At 38.6% G+C, this 14625-nt stretch overlaps 1 protein-coding gene across 8 annotated transcripts in view; it reads left to right on the forward strand.

Annotated features, from left to right (window-relative positions):
* Positions 1 to 46: 46 nt before the first annotated feature.
* The window catches only part of DHX57 (DExH-box helicase 57), a 66550-nt gene continuing 51971 nt past the window's right edge, over positions 47 to 14625 (forward strand). For 2 of the 8 annotated variants that reach the window (XM_042248082.1, XM_060412251.1), the window contains exons 1-3: positions 47 to 360; positions 1119 to 1174; positions 6996 to 7213. In XM_042248082.1, the coding sequence (XP_042104016.1) occupies positions 7002 to 7213 (212 nt within the window). In that variant the 5' untranslated portion in view covers positions 47 to 360; positions 1119 to 1174; positions 6996 to 7001. The remainder of the gene's footprint in view (positions 361 to 1118; positions 1175 to 6995; positions 7214 to 14625) is intronic. The other 6 variants (XM_042248085.1, XM_060412252.1, XM_042248083.1 and 3 more) reach the window with 3 other exon arrangements.

Raw genomic sequence — 14625 nt, forward strand, 5'->3', positions numbered from 1 at the left:
CGGAAGCGAATGTGGGGGGAGGGGTGGGCCCGAGGTTGAGCCAATCAGAAGGCGCCAGGGCTGTACCGCTGTAGCTGGGCCGCTGCGGAGCCGCTCCAGGTAAGGTCCGGGTGGATGGCAGCGCCCAGGCAGGGCCTTTGGCCGCTGGGCGCCACGTCCGAATAGGTGGCCCGAGAAGCAGCGCTACAAACCCGGGACGGTCGCCCCTTCAGCGGACGAGGAATGTGTGTCCGTGTGCGTGGTCCGCGCGTCTCCCTGGTGGTCAGTGTGCGGACCTTCCTACCGTCAGCCTCTCCCGCAGTGGGCAGGGTCTGAGAAGCCTCCCGGCCCGGTGGGATCCAGCCTGTCTGGCAGGGGCCGGTGAGTCTGGAGCAGCAGGATCCTAGGCCTGCGACCAGGCCTGGCCTGGGTCGACAGCTGAGGGTTGTACAGCTGAGGCCGGGGAGCTGAATTCTGCCGGATAAAGGGTTGACTTGGAGGGCCTCGGGCTGGTTTCCTGTATCTTAGCTCCATCTCCAGTTGGTGGCTGTTTGGGGAGAGGATTGGCTACAGTATGCTGGAAGAAAGGTACCAGGTCTGGGTATCTGCAAGGAGCTGGATCTATGGGGTCAGTCAGAGATTTGCCTGGGAGGGGAATGGTTTGTGCTAAGTTTTCAGCGCCCAGCTTGGTGATTCTGTTCCTGGGAGCCAAACTTAGGTTCTCGTGTCCACGGTGAATAAAGAAAGTTGAGATCTTCCCAGGCTAAATGGATTTCTGATGTTTTGTTGTCTTATGGGGCCTGCCTGACCAGGGAAAAAATGCCATTCCCCGGGCTAGCTGATTAACGATTGATCTGACAGCATGCCTTTCATATGCAAACCAACCAATCCTGCCCGCCTTACCTCCAACAACCTCCTTTGTCTAACCAGCAAGCCTGTAGTTCACTTGCCCTAAATCAGTCCAGGGCCAAGTACCAGGCAACTAGGGACAAGCCCTAGACCTTAGAGTCTGTGGGAATTACTTAAAGTAGCCAGTCCTAAGCTGTTTTCCCTGCCTGGCCTCTTCTTTCCCATGGAAAAACCAAGAAAGAATGCGGGGTGGCCTTCTCCTTACTCCTTTCTGCCTGCTCCTGACATAGGTGCTTCCCTGGCGTGGCCTACGGAGACAGACAGACCTCTCCTTTTTAGGAGAGCTGTAAGTAACATTAAACTTTTTCTTTTGATGGTATTAATCTCTCTGTGTCAGCACTCAGTCACCTTTATAAATTAAGGCCCAGGCACAAATCAAAGCGGGGCTGGCTTAACATTAAAATTTTGAATTGAAGATACAAAGTACATGTTTGGGGGGTAAAAGGTAAGTATGGGGGAAAGAATTTCAGCTTTGGAGTCAAATGGATTATTTCAGACCCTAGCTCCAGGCTTTTCTTCTATAGTAGTGACATTGGACAAGTTGTGTAATTTATCTGTACTCTAGTCTCCTCCTCTATAAAATATAGAAAATAATATTTACCTTGTAGGAGTTTTACAGAATTAATTGAAATAATCATGCAGACTTATATTTCCAACTATGTTCTACACATCTCCATTTGAATGTCTAGAAGGCATCTCCAGTGTAACATCCATTCTGAACTTGTGACACTCCCTATATAATTTCATGTCCATTCCCTGGTGGCTCAGATGGTAAAGCATTTGCCTACAATGTGGGAGACCCAGGTTCGATCCCTGGGTTGGGAAGATCCCCTGGAGAAGGAAATGGCAACCCACTCCAGTACTCTTGCCTGGAACATTTCATGGATGGAGGAGCCTGGTAGGCTACCGTCCATGGGGTTGCAAAGAGTCGGACACGACTGAGCGACTTCACTTCACATTCCCATTCTGATCACATGGCTGAGCACAGAACCCCTATTCACCTAGTTAAGCTAGGACCTCAAATTTTACAATAACTCTAGACACTTCTTATACCTTTCATCTAATTCATCTATGATTAAAATACATTGAGACTCTATGGCCACTTTTCAACTCTACTTGTTTCCTCTGTAGTCCAACTCACTGTTTAGTTTTGTTTTTTATTTCCTACCTGAACAATTGCAGTAGTTGCCTAACTGGCCTCCTGGTTCTCCTCACCTCCCTACAGTCATTTTATTCTTCACATAGCAGCTAGAGTAATTGTTAGAACCGAAGTCAGTCATACCAAGCTTTTGCCTTTGTCCTCTATTGACTTTCTATTATATTTAGAGTAAAATTCAAAGTTCTTCCTAGGGCTTATACGGCCATCTCTGGTCTCTGACCCCATCTCCTTTGCTTACTACGTTGCAGACCCACAAGACTCCTCACTGTTCAGCCCACTGCACTGAAGATGTTATTCTGGACTTGGACCTTTTTCACCTGCTATTGCTTTGCTTAGAATGTTCTTTTTACAAATATTTCATGACTCATTTTCTGCATGTTCACATGTCTGCTCAAATATGATCTCAGAAAGATGATCACTCTTACCTGACCACTCTATCTGAAAAAAGACTCAATTTTTTTTCTTCATAGCACTTAATATTGTATATTTGTTTATTGTCATCTTAATTTCTAGAGGATGAGCTTCATGAGGCAAGAATTTTGTTGTCTTTGCTGTTGTATCCCTAGAATCTAGCACTTAATAAGTGTTCAATAAATATTTGTGGAATGAATAAATAAATGAATGGCTCTTCATTTTCATATCAGTAATTTATTCAACCCTCAGCTATTCTTCAAATACATGTTGAATTCCTGTTATATGCCATACACTATTAGAGGTACAGCGGTAATCAACATGGATATACTCCTTGCCTTCAGAGAGCGTTCTGGGGGCAGGGGGAGTGGCGGGAGATAAACATCAAAGAAACAATAAATATGTATAATTATAAAGGATTTGAAGAAAGGAATATCAGGAGACCTAGCCCAATTGCTACATATTTATGAGTTTCCCAGTTATTTCCCTGCTTTTGATTTCAAATTTCGTTTTAGTTTGGTTGCAAAATATACTTTTTAAAGTTTTGTCTTTTTAAACTTATTAAGGTTTGTTTTATAGGCTAGTATATTGTCTATCCTGGAAAATTTTCCTTGTCCACGTACGAAAAACGTCTATTTTTTGTTGGTAGAATGTTCTATAGATGTCTCTTAGGTCAAGTTGGTTTTTACTGTTTCAAGTCTTCTGTTTCCTTATTGATCTTCTGTGTAGGTGCTTTTTACCGTGGCTGAACGTGGGTATTGCAGTTTCCTGCTGTTATATGTTGTGTATTTCTCTGTTCATTTCTGTCAGTTGTTGGTTGATGTGTTTTGGTGCTCTGTTATTAGGTACAGTATATTTATAATTGTTACATCTTCCTCATGGATTGACTCTCTTATCTTTATGAAATGTTCTTCTTTATCACTAACAAGATTTTTTTTGCTTTATAGTCTATTTTGTTTGATATTAACATAGTTGTTGCAGCTTTCTTGTGGTTTTCATTTGCATGATTTCTCTTTTTCCATCCTTTTACTTTTCATTTATTTGTATCTTTGAATTTAAAGTGATAGACAGCATATACTTGGATCTTGTTTTTTTTCACTAAGAATTCATCTTTTCATTGGATTGTTTAATCCATTCACATTTAATATTGTTATTGGTATAGTGGGATTTATTTTTTCCATTCTACTTTTAGTTGTCAATATGTCTCATGTCTATTTTGTTTCACTGTTCCTACTTTGCTGTTTTCTTTTGCATTAAATTATTCAATAAATTTTCCTAATGCAGTATTTTAATTTCTTTAGTGATTTTTTTTTTCACTACATTTATTGAATTTTTGGTTTACTTTTTAGTGACTGCTCAAGGATTTGTCTTATACCTCTTAACATATCAGAGTCAACTTCACATTTATACTAACTCAATTTTGGTAATATATAGAAATGTTACTTTCATATAGCTGTATGCCTTTCCTCTCCTTTTTGCAGTTAAGATTCCACATGTAAGCAATATCATATGATATTTGTCTTTGTCTGAGTTACTTCATTTAGTATGATAATCTCTCAGTCAGTTCAGTTCAGTTCAGTCGCTCAGTCGTGTCCGACTCTTTGCGACCCCATGAATCACAGCACGCCAGGCCTCCCTGTCCATCACCAACTCCCGGAGTTCACTCAGACTCACGTCCATCAAGTCAGTGATGCCATCCAGCCATCTCATCCTCAGTCATCCCCTTCTCCTCCTGCCCCCAATCCCTCCCAGCATCAGAGTCTTTTCCAATGAGTCAACTCTTCGCATGAGGTGGCCAAAGTACTGGAGTTTCAGCTTTAGCATCATTCCTTCCAAAGAAATCCCAGGGCTGATCTCCTTCAGAATGGACTGGTTGGATCTCCTTGCAGTCCAAGGGACTCTCAAGAGTCTTCTCCAACACCACAGTTCAAAAGCATCAGTTCTTCAGTGCTCAGCTTTCTTCACAGTCCCACTCTCACATCCATACATGACCACAGGAAAAACCATAGCCTTGACTAGACGGACCTTAGTCGGCAAAGTAATGTCTCTGGGTCCATCCATATTGTTAGTAATGGCATTATTTCATTCTTTTTATGACTGAGTAATATTCCGTTGTGTATATGTACCATGTCTTCTTTATCCATTCATCTGGCAATGAAACCTTAGGTTGCATCCCCATCTATACATTGTTATAGTTATTACTTTACCATCTGTAGTCATTTTATTAACCCAATCCATCTGTGCTCCCGCCAACCTGCTTTGTTCTATTACAGCATATACGTTACATTTTTGCGTATCATAAACCCACTATTACGTTATATACATATTATTTTATATAGTTGCTTTTTAAATCAGTTATGTGAAGAAAGAAGAAAATATGGATATACACTGTTTGGTAGGTTTTGAGGAAGTTGATTTTGTTTTATATTTACATAGTTACCTTTACTGGTGCTTCTTTTTGTGTGTTTGTGAGTTCAGATTACCATCTAGGGTCACTTTCTTCAGCTTAAACAAATTCCTATAGTAGTTTTTTTGTAAAGCAGATCTTAATGGGTTTATATCTGTAAGTGACAAGTTGTTTTTCTCTAAATGCTTGCAAGACTTCTTGTCTTTAACTTTAGCATTTTTATGTATTGTGTCTATTTATGGATCTCTGGCTTTATCCTGTTTGAAGTCCTTAGAACTTCCTTTATGTGTAGGTTATTGTCTTTCCATACATTTGATAGGTCTTCTGTCATTATTTCTTAAAATGTTTTTTCTGTTCTTTTCTTTCTCTCTCTCCTATCCTTCCGGTGTTTCTGTTATGCATACTACTAACTTTGGACTTAGTTTGGGTGTAGTTAGTTGACTTAGTTAGAGCTTAGTTTGTTCTTTATTTCTGGTTCCTTAAGATGTAAATCTAGGTTGTTTATTTGAGATCATTTCTTTTTCTTAACATAGACATTTATTGTGATAAACTTCCCTCTTAGAGAACTCCTTTTGCTGCATCCCATAATTTTTGGTATGTTGTGTTTTCATTTTCAGTTGTTTGAGGATATTTTTAAATTTCCTTTTGGTTTTGTCTTTGACCCACTGGTTGTTCAGGAGCATGTTATTTAATTTCCATACATTTATGAATTTTCCAGTTTTCCTTCTTTTATTGATTTCTAGTTTTATACCATTGTTACCAGAAAAGATGTTTGATTTGTTCTCAGTCTTCTTAAATTTGTCAAGACTTGTTTTATGGCCTAACATATGATCTATCCTGAAAAATATTTCATGTGGCTTTGAATGGAATGTTCTGTGTATGTCTATTATAGTTCAAGTCGAATTTTTCTTTTACTGGATGACTATCTTTCTGGATGATCAGACCATGGTTGAAAGTGTGATATTAAAGTGTCCTATTACTGTTGTATTGCTGGCTGCTTCCTCTCAGTTATGTTAATATTTGCTTTATATATTTAGATGCTCTGATATTGGGAGTATAAATATTCATAATTGTTAGATTCTCTTGATGAATTGACCCCTTTATCACTGTATAATGATCTTCTCTGTCTCTTGTTACAGTGTTTGACTTAAAGGCTATTTTGTCTGAGTACAGCTACCCCTGCCGTTTCCTTGTGCATTTACTATCTTTTACATCCCTTCACTTTCAGTCTGTGTGTCTTCGCAGCTGAAGCAATTCTCTTAAAGACTGCATGTAGTTGAGTCTTATTTTTTTTATCCATTCAACTATTTTATGTATTTTGATGGGAGAATTTAGTCCATTTACATTTAAAGTAATTATTGATGAGTAAGGACTTACTGCCATATTGTTGTTTTCTGAGCATTTTTAAGATCTTTTGTTTGTTTCTTTCTCTCTTGCTGTCTTCATGATTTGATGATTTTCTATAGTGGTATGCTTTGATTTTTTTCCCTCCTCATCTTTTGTATATCTACTATAGATTTTTTTAAATTTTTTTATTCATTTATAGTTTCTTTCTTACTATAGATTTTTAATGTGTAATTTTTTGGTTTGTTTGTTTTTTACTGTGAGGCTAATGTAAGACATTTATAACATTTTACTTTAAGCTGATAGCAGCCTAACTTTGATCGCATGCAAGAGTTTTACACTTTTACTCCCCTCCAGGCACAATCTCTTAGCCAGAGCTGTTTCTAAAAATATATATGTAAATATAAATTTTACTTATCAAATCATATATTAAATACATGAAACATCTCTTCTAGGGTTTTTAAACCCTGTGCCAGACCTAACCAAATCAGAATGTAGCAGGGGACCCTACACACCCTCGTGTGTGATTTGAAAACTTCTCCATGTGTTTCTGATGCACCTCCTGGCTAAGAAACTTGTGTCAGAGAAACTTATTAGATATTAGTCTGGGGAGATGTGCTTATAAATCTTTTGTGAAGCAGTTTGTTCATGCTTCTAAACTGGCCCTTTGAGTGCATTTTCCTTTTTCTTTTTCTTTAAAATAGGCTATATCCTTAACTTTGACAAACAAAGGATTATTATATTTACCTGGTTTTATAATGTCTGTATTACTTTTTTCTCTTGCAGGTAAAAATGAGTTCTTCAGTAAGAAGGAAAGGCAAGCCAGGGAAAGGAGGTGGAAAAGGGTCTTCCAGAGGAGGAAGAGGAGGCAGGAGCCATGCTAGTAAATCTCACGGGGGTGGCAGCAGTGGCGGTGGTGTTGGCGGCAACAGAAAGGCATCAAGTAGAATCTGGGATGATGGCGATGACTTTTGTATCTTCAGTGAATCAAGGCATTCATCCAGGTTATTATACTCGTTGAATGTTCAGATATGAAAACAGTGTCAATTCCTGATGTATGGGACAAAAGATGGTTAAGACAAAGGGGGAAAATGCCAAGTAATTCTGGCTAAGTTACTCTTCCTATTATTTTAAAGCCTTGCAGTCCCCCACTTTGAGATTTTTTTTAAAAGCATAATGGTAAATAACGCCTTTGGGAGAGGGCTGGGCATTGAAATCTGAACTTAACTTTAACTTCCATATGACACTGTAAATTGAGTGTAATATTGTTATTGTAATCAATATTACAGAAAAGTAAATATTGGAAATGGTAGGGTAATTGAAAATTATATTAAGTATTTCTTAGGCATTGTAGTTTGAAGGTCCCGAAATGAGATCTGGCTGTATCCCTTCTGTTTAGTTGATGAATTATCCATTTTCCAACCAATCAACCAAATATTTACTGAAGCTTAATGTGATGGCCAGAGATAGATATCATGCCCAGGCTTCTCTCATAGTCAACTTTTAATTAGTGAACGTTGTTTTGTTGTTCAATCACTTCAATCATGTCCAACTCTTGGCAGCCTCAGGGACTGCAGCACGCCAGGCTCTTCTGTCCTCCACTATGTCCCAGGGTTTGCTCAAATTCATGTCCAGCACCACATTTTGAAATTATCAATTCTTTGGCACTCAGCCTTCTTTATGATCCAAAGCTCACATCTGTACATGACCACTTTTGTCAATAAAGTGATGCCTCTGCTTTTTAATACACTCTATAAGTTTGTCATAGCTTTCCTTCAAAGGAGCAGGCATCTTTTACTTTCAGTCCTCAGTGATTTTGGAGCCCAAGAAAATAAAATCTATCACTGCTTCCACTATTTCCCCTTCTATTTGCCTTGAAGTGATGGGACCAGATGCCATGATCTTAGTTTTTTTAATGTGGAGTTTCAAGCCAGCTTTTTCATTCTCCTCTTTCACCCTCATCCAAAGGCTCTTTAGTTTCTCTTTACTTTCTGCCATTATGAGTGATATCATCTGCCTATTTGAGGTTGTTATTTCTCCTGGCAATCTTGATTTCAGATTATGATTTATCCAGCCCAGCCTTTCACATGATGTATTCTGCATAATTCTAATACATGTTTAATGAAAATAAAGATTTTCTACTGCATGTTATGCAGTATAAATATAAAATTCTCCTTGTTTTTCAAATTGCACTTTAAGCTGTTTACTTAAATTTTTAGAGATAGAGAGACTTCTTTAGAGTTATGTGTATATACACAGGCATACACACCCTCTTATGGGAACAATTACCAACTAAATATTGGTTAGAAATATAGGTGAGTGCTGAAGTTTCACTGGATCATACATGCTTTTAATTTAAATGAATTCAGTTGTATGCATTCAGGAAATAAAAAAGAAGAACAGATGGTATTTAAGTAGTTAAACTTGCCACTAAATGAATCTGAACTCCATCATGAGCAGGATAATGAGAGAGGAAGGTGTCCATTCCTGTCAGTCTCAGTGTCTAAGTGCTTTATATAGTTCAAGCTTCTTGATGCACGGAGTAGGTGATATTAATGTGTTTTTTTAAACATATATTTCTTATACATAGTCTCTACCCTAACCAAATACTTCACTTGGTATGCAACCAGAGAATCTCCATTTTTTTCCATTCTAAATGAAGAATGGTCATTTTTTGACATACTGAGAGATAATATATCAATCTCAAACTTGATTCCTTTTTAAGAAATCTTCCAGAATAATTTAAAGCTACATTTCACATTAGCTGCTGACCTAAGAACCTGACTGCTGAGTTAGATGCAGCTCCATTCTTTCTGAAAACACTTACTTTATAGGTTCTTAGGGTCTTAGATGTTCATTCACACAGGATATATTGACTTAGTGCCTACTATGAGCCAGACAGTGTTTTAGTGACCAGGATTACAACAATGAATAAAATATTGTCCTGCTGTTCATAGAAGGAGGTTTGAGATATAAAAACTGTAAACAAAGGTGTAATAATATGTCAAGTACTATGGAGGAAAATAAGGACGAAGGGATAGAAAATGCCAAACTGGATTGCTCGTGTTTTTAAATGGTTACTCTTGTCTGTGGAGTGATCAGAGAAGACTTCTCTCTTGATGTGTCATTTGAGGCAGGACAAGAAAGAAGTAAAGGAGTAAGCATGAATCTATCTGAGGGAAGAACGTTTGAGGCAGAACAGCAAGTGAACAGTTCCTGAGGCAGGAGTTTTAAGAAGATTTAGGGAATGACAAGGAAGCCATGTGGCTAGCATGGATGGGTAAGAAGTGTTAGGCAGTTAGATTCGGCAGGCTATGCTGTATAGAATCTTATAGGCCAGTATAAGGATTTTGTTTTGTTTGTAAGTTTTAAAAATCATGTTTACTGAAGTGTAATTTACATTCAGTAAAACTCACCCTAAAGTTTGACAAATGCAGTCATCTCTGTAACCAGCAGTTCTTCAAAACTCGCCCATGCCCTTTTGCAGTGAACTTCTCCCTGATCCTTAGGGATTCATCTGTTTTCTGTCAGCAGGATCAAATTTAGTCACTAAAATGATGTATTGTAGGAAAAATAAGCACATAAAACCAAGGGATTTTTTTCTTTGTGTGTGGTTATTTGTTTAGTTGGTTTTTTAGTTGGTTTTTTGGCTATTTGTTAGTTGGTTTTAGCAAGCTGTGTGACTTGCTGTATGGCTTAGTTCCTTTACCAAAGCTCAAACCTGGGCCCTCTGCAGTAAAAACACAGAGTTCTAACCACTGGACAGCCAGAGAATTCCCAAAATTCAAGTTTTTAAAAGGATACTTTGGAATGTATACTCTTTAGAGTAATCAAAAGAATTGGGATTTTTAACAAAAGCTTTGAAAATTAAAGCACAGTTGTTGACAAAGTTGTCTTAAGATAGTTGCAGAATAGCTAGTCTAGTTACTGTGTCAGTCTTCAGCCTGGGGCTGTTTGGTACAAAACTATTTTAGATAATGGAATTGAATTATACAGAAATTCTCGATGGGGCAGATGTATATTCTCACAGATACCTGACACCTTCTCAAAAGATCACCCCTGCTGCCGCCGTGCAAGGGAACAAGGAAAGCAGAAACATCTGTTCTGTTTATATCAGTCATCTCATGTTCAGATAGACCTTGCTGTCCAGTTGCTAAGCGTGTTCAGTTTTGTGTGCCACGTGGACTGCAGCATGCCAGACTGCCCTGTCCTTCACTATCTCCAGGAATTTGCTCAAATTCATGGCTTCCCTGGTGGCTCAGACGATAAGCGTCTGCCTGCAATGTGGGAGACCCGGGTTCAATTCCTGGGTCGGGAAGATCCCCTAGAGAAGGAAATGGCAATCCACTCCAGCACTCTTGCCTGGAAAATCCCATGGACGGAGGAGCCTGGTAAGCTACAGTGCATGGGGTTGCAAAGAGTCAGACACGACTGAGCGATTTCACTTCACTTCACTTCATGTCCATTGAGTCAGTGATGCCATCCAACCAACTCATCCTCTGTCATCCCCTTCTCCTGCCTTCAGTCTTGCCCAGCATAGGATCTTTTCCAGTGAGTTGCTGTTTGCATCAGGTAGCCAGAGTATTGGAGCTTCAGCTTCAGCATTGGTCCTTCCAATGAATATTCAGGGTTAATTTCCTTTCGGATTGACTGATGTAGTCTCCTTGCTGTTCAAGGGACTCTCAAGAGTCTTCTCCAGCACCATAGTTTGAAAGCATCAATTCTTTGGTGCCCAGACTTCTTTATGGTCCAATTCTCACGTCCGTACTTCACTACTGGAAAAATCATAGCTTTGACTATATAGATGTTTGTCAGCAGAGTGATGTCTTTGCTTTTTAATACACTGTCTAGGTTTGTTATAGCTTTCCTTCCAAGGAGCAAGCTCTTTTAATTTCATGGCTGTAGTTACCATCTGCAGTGATTTTGCAGCCCAAGAAAATAAAATGTCACTATTTCCACTTTTTCCCCATCTATTTGCTATGAAGTGATAGGACCAGATGGCATGATCTTAGTTTTTGAATGTTGGGTTTAAGCTTGCTTTCTCACTCTCCTCTTTCACCCTCATCAAAAGACTCTTTAGTTCCTCCTCACTTTCTGCATTAGAGTGTTATTATATGCATATGTGAGGTTGTTGGTATTTTTCCCAGCAATCTTGATTCCAGCTTGTGATTCATCCAGCGCAGCATTTTGCATAATATACTCTGCAGATGCACCTTATCTACCTGAAAAGCTTCTTTCAAGTACCAGCCTTGAGATTTGTCAGCATGTTGAAGTAGATTGAGCCAAATTGTGTACCATGGCTGAAAAGCTATTATAAGGACTTTGCCTTTTGGTTTGAGTAAGATGGGAAGCCATTGAAGGGTTTGAGGCGAGAGTATATGTCATCAATCACTCTGGCCAGAGTTACTGCCATTAATTATATCCTTTTATATGAATTAGAAAATGGTGAATGTGAATTAGAAAATGCCCCCTTCTCTGGTCACTTATAGCTCCAGAATACATGTCTTGGCAAGCAGAGAACACATTGGATTTTAGCTCTCACTGTCCCCTCCTCTGCTTCAGGACCCTTTGCATAGTATACAGTCTGTGCATCCATACTCAGCAGCCCTGCCTCAGTGTACTGTATGGAGAATTGACTACAAGGGGACATGAGTGAAAGCAGGAAGACCAGTTAGAAGATACTGTCCCGGTGGCAGTGTCCTAGACAATTTAATAATATGTCTGGAGTTCAAGAACAAGATCTCGCCTAGAGAAGTAAATGTATGAGTTCTTTATGAGTAAATACTATTTAAAGCTATGAGACCAAATGAGATAGGTTGTAGAGAAGAGGTCTGAATTTTGAGCCCTTGGGCACGCTAGGATTTAGGGTTGAAAGAGGTTAGGAGAATCAGACAAAGTAGATTGAGAAGTTGCCAGTGAAGTAGGAGGAAAACTAAAAGCTGATTTTCTGGAAGTCAAGGAATGAAGATGTTTTAAAGGGGGTTATCCAGTCAGATTGGCTTGGATACTTAAAAGGGATATGCAACTTGTATAAAAAAGTGCTTCTAGCAGGTCAAGAAAAATGTGTTCTGGGAGTTCCCTTGGTGGTTAGGACTTGGCACTTTCATTGCTGGGGCCCCAGGTTTAATCCCTGGTTGGAAGCTAAGACCCTACCAGCTGTGCAGCATGGCCAAAAGAAAAGGAAAATGTGTTCTGACTGTTGTCCACTGGATTTGGCAATGTGGGTAGCATGCGTAACCTTGACGAGTTGTTTGGTATAGTATAGTTGGTATAGAGTGTGTTTCAGAGAGAAGAGGAAAAACAGTGGCGACAAAGACATGATTTAGAGACCCCTTTGGGGGAGTTTTACTGTAAAGGGCAAGGGTGGGAAGATGGATAGGACAATACCTTGAGGGGGATGTAAAGTCAAAGGGAGGAATTTTTTTTATTAATACGGTAGATGTTACATAGCATGTATATATGCTGGTGGAAATAATCCAAAGGAGAATGAAGAACTGATGTTGTAGAGAGGGGGATAAGTGCTAGAATGATTTCCTTGAGGAGACTGAAGAAATTGAGATACAATATACAAAGAGGGACTGACTTTTAGGATCAAGAATGGTTCATCCTTAGTAACAGGAAGGAAGGCAAAGTATCGAGGTTTACAACTAAGTGGTAGATGAAATAGCATATGTAAGGTCTCTCCCACTCCCCTTTATTTTTTGCACTAATCGTGAAGAAACAGATAAATCCAAATTATGAGTATTCTACAGAAATACTGGCCTGAGTACCTAAAAAAAAGTCAATATCAGGAAATAGATAAGGAACTATTCTAAATTAAAGGAGTTTGAAAAACAGATAACTTAATGTCATTTTTAACTAGATAATCAGAAAATCTGTAGAAGATGTGACTGAGGCAATTAGGAACTTTGAATATCAGTTCAGTTCAGTTGCTCAGTCATGTCTGACTCTTTGTGACCCCATGGACTACAGCACACCAGGCTTCCCTGTCCATCACCAACTCCCAGAGCTTGCTTAAACTCATGTCCATTGAGTCACTGATGCCATCCAACCATCTCATCCTCTGTCATCCCCTTCTCCTGCCTTCAGTCTTTCCCAGCATCAAGGTCTTTTCCAATGAGTCAGTTCTTCACATCAGATGGCCAAAGTATTGGAGTTTCAGCTTCAGCATCAGTCCTTCCAATGAATACTCAGGACTGATTTCCTTTAGGGTGGACTGGTTGGATCTCCTTGCAGTCCAAGGGACTTTCAAGAGTCTTCCCTAACACCACAGTTCAAAAGCATCAATTCTTCAGCGCTCAACTTTCTTTATGGTCCAACTCTCACATCCATACATGACTACTGGAAAAACCATAGCTTTAACTAGATGGACCTTTGTTGGCAAAGTAACATCTCTGCTTTTTAGTACGCTGTCTAGGTTGGTCATAGCTTTTCTTCCAAGGAGCAAGCGTCTTTCAATTTCATGGCTACAGTCACCATTTGCAGTGATTTGGGAGCCCAAGAAAATAAAATCTGTAACTGTTTCCTTTGTTTTTCCATTTGTTTGCCATGATGTGATGATATCAATATATAGTTAAATGATATATTAGATGAGATCAATATAAAATATTAATATCTTGTGAGTGATAATAGTATTATGGTTATATAAAAGTTTGTCTCTGTTCTTAGGAAATAACATGCAGAAGTATTTACGAGTGAATATGATGTCAGCAGCTTACATTCAGATGGTTTAGAACATGCATGTGTATACATGGGGAAGCATATATATATATATGCATATATGTGTGCATATAGAGAGGAAATAAGAGAAGGGCATAAATGTGTGTGTGCATAGAAGTATGGCAGGTGTTAACAGTTATTGGTGAATCTTAATAAATGCTATATATATTAAAAAATTTTTGAAACAAAAAGGGGAAATGATGAATTTTGGATAACGTTTCTTTCAGAAGTTGGAATTATGTGGTTAAAAACCCCAGTCTCTTCTATTTTCTCCTTTGCTACCCAGTTGAGAGAGTGTAAGTGTGTGGTTCTTTTCAAAGTCTCAGTAATATGTTGGATTTTCAGTATAGAGAAGTTTCTACCATTTCCCTAGATTTGTGAAAATTTATAATGAAACATGCCAAGTGAAAAAAAGAAAAGAAACTTTGTGAGTAAAGGTAAACTGTAGAATTCATTGTTTTTTTAAATATTGAAAAGTGTCTCTAAAAAGTCTAAATTCCAAAAATGAGATTAGTGAAATAGTGAATAGTGAAATAAATTCTAGTCTCTCTGTGTTTAAAATTTAAAAGTTAAGTTGTAGGAAAATGTTTAATTTGGGGGAAATGCCAGTTTGATTTTAATAAGGAAATAAAGCAAATTATAAAAAATTACATATGCCGCATAATTTTATAAAAAATGTATGTGAAAAGGAATGATA

Source organism: Ovis aries, chromosome 3 (genome assembly GCF_016772045.2).
Source record: "Ovis aries strain OAR_USU_Benz2616 breed Rambouillet chromosome 3, ARS-UI_Ramb_v3.0, whole genome shotgun sequence".
Taxonomy (NCBI): Eukaryota; Metazoa; Chordata; class Mammalia; order Artiodactyla; family Bovidae; genus Ovis; species Ovis aries.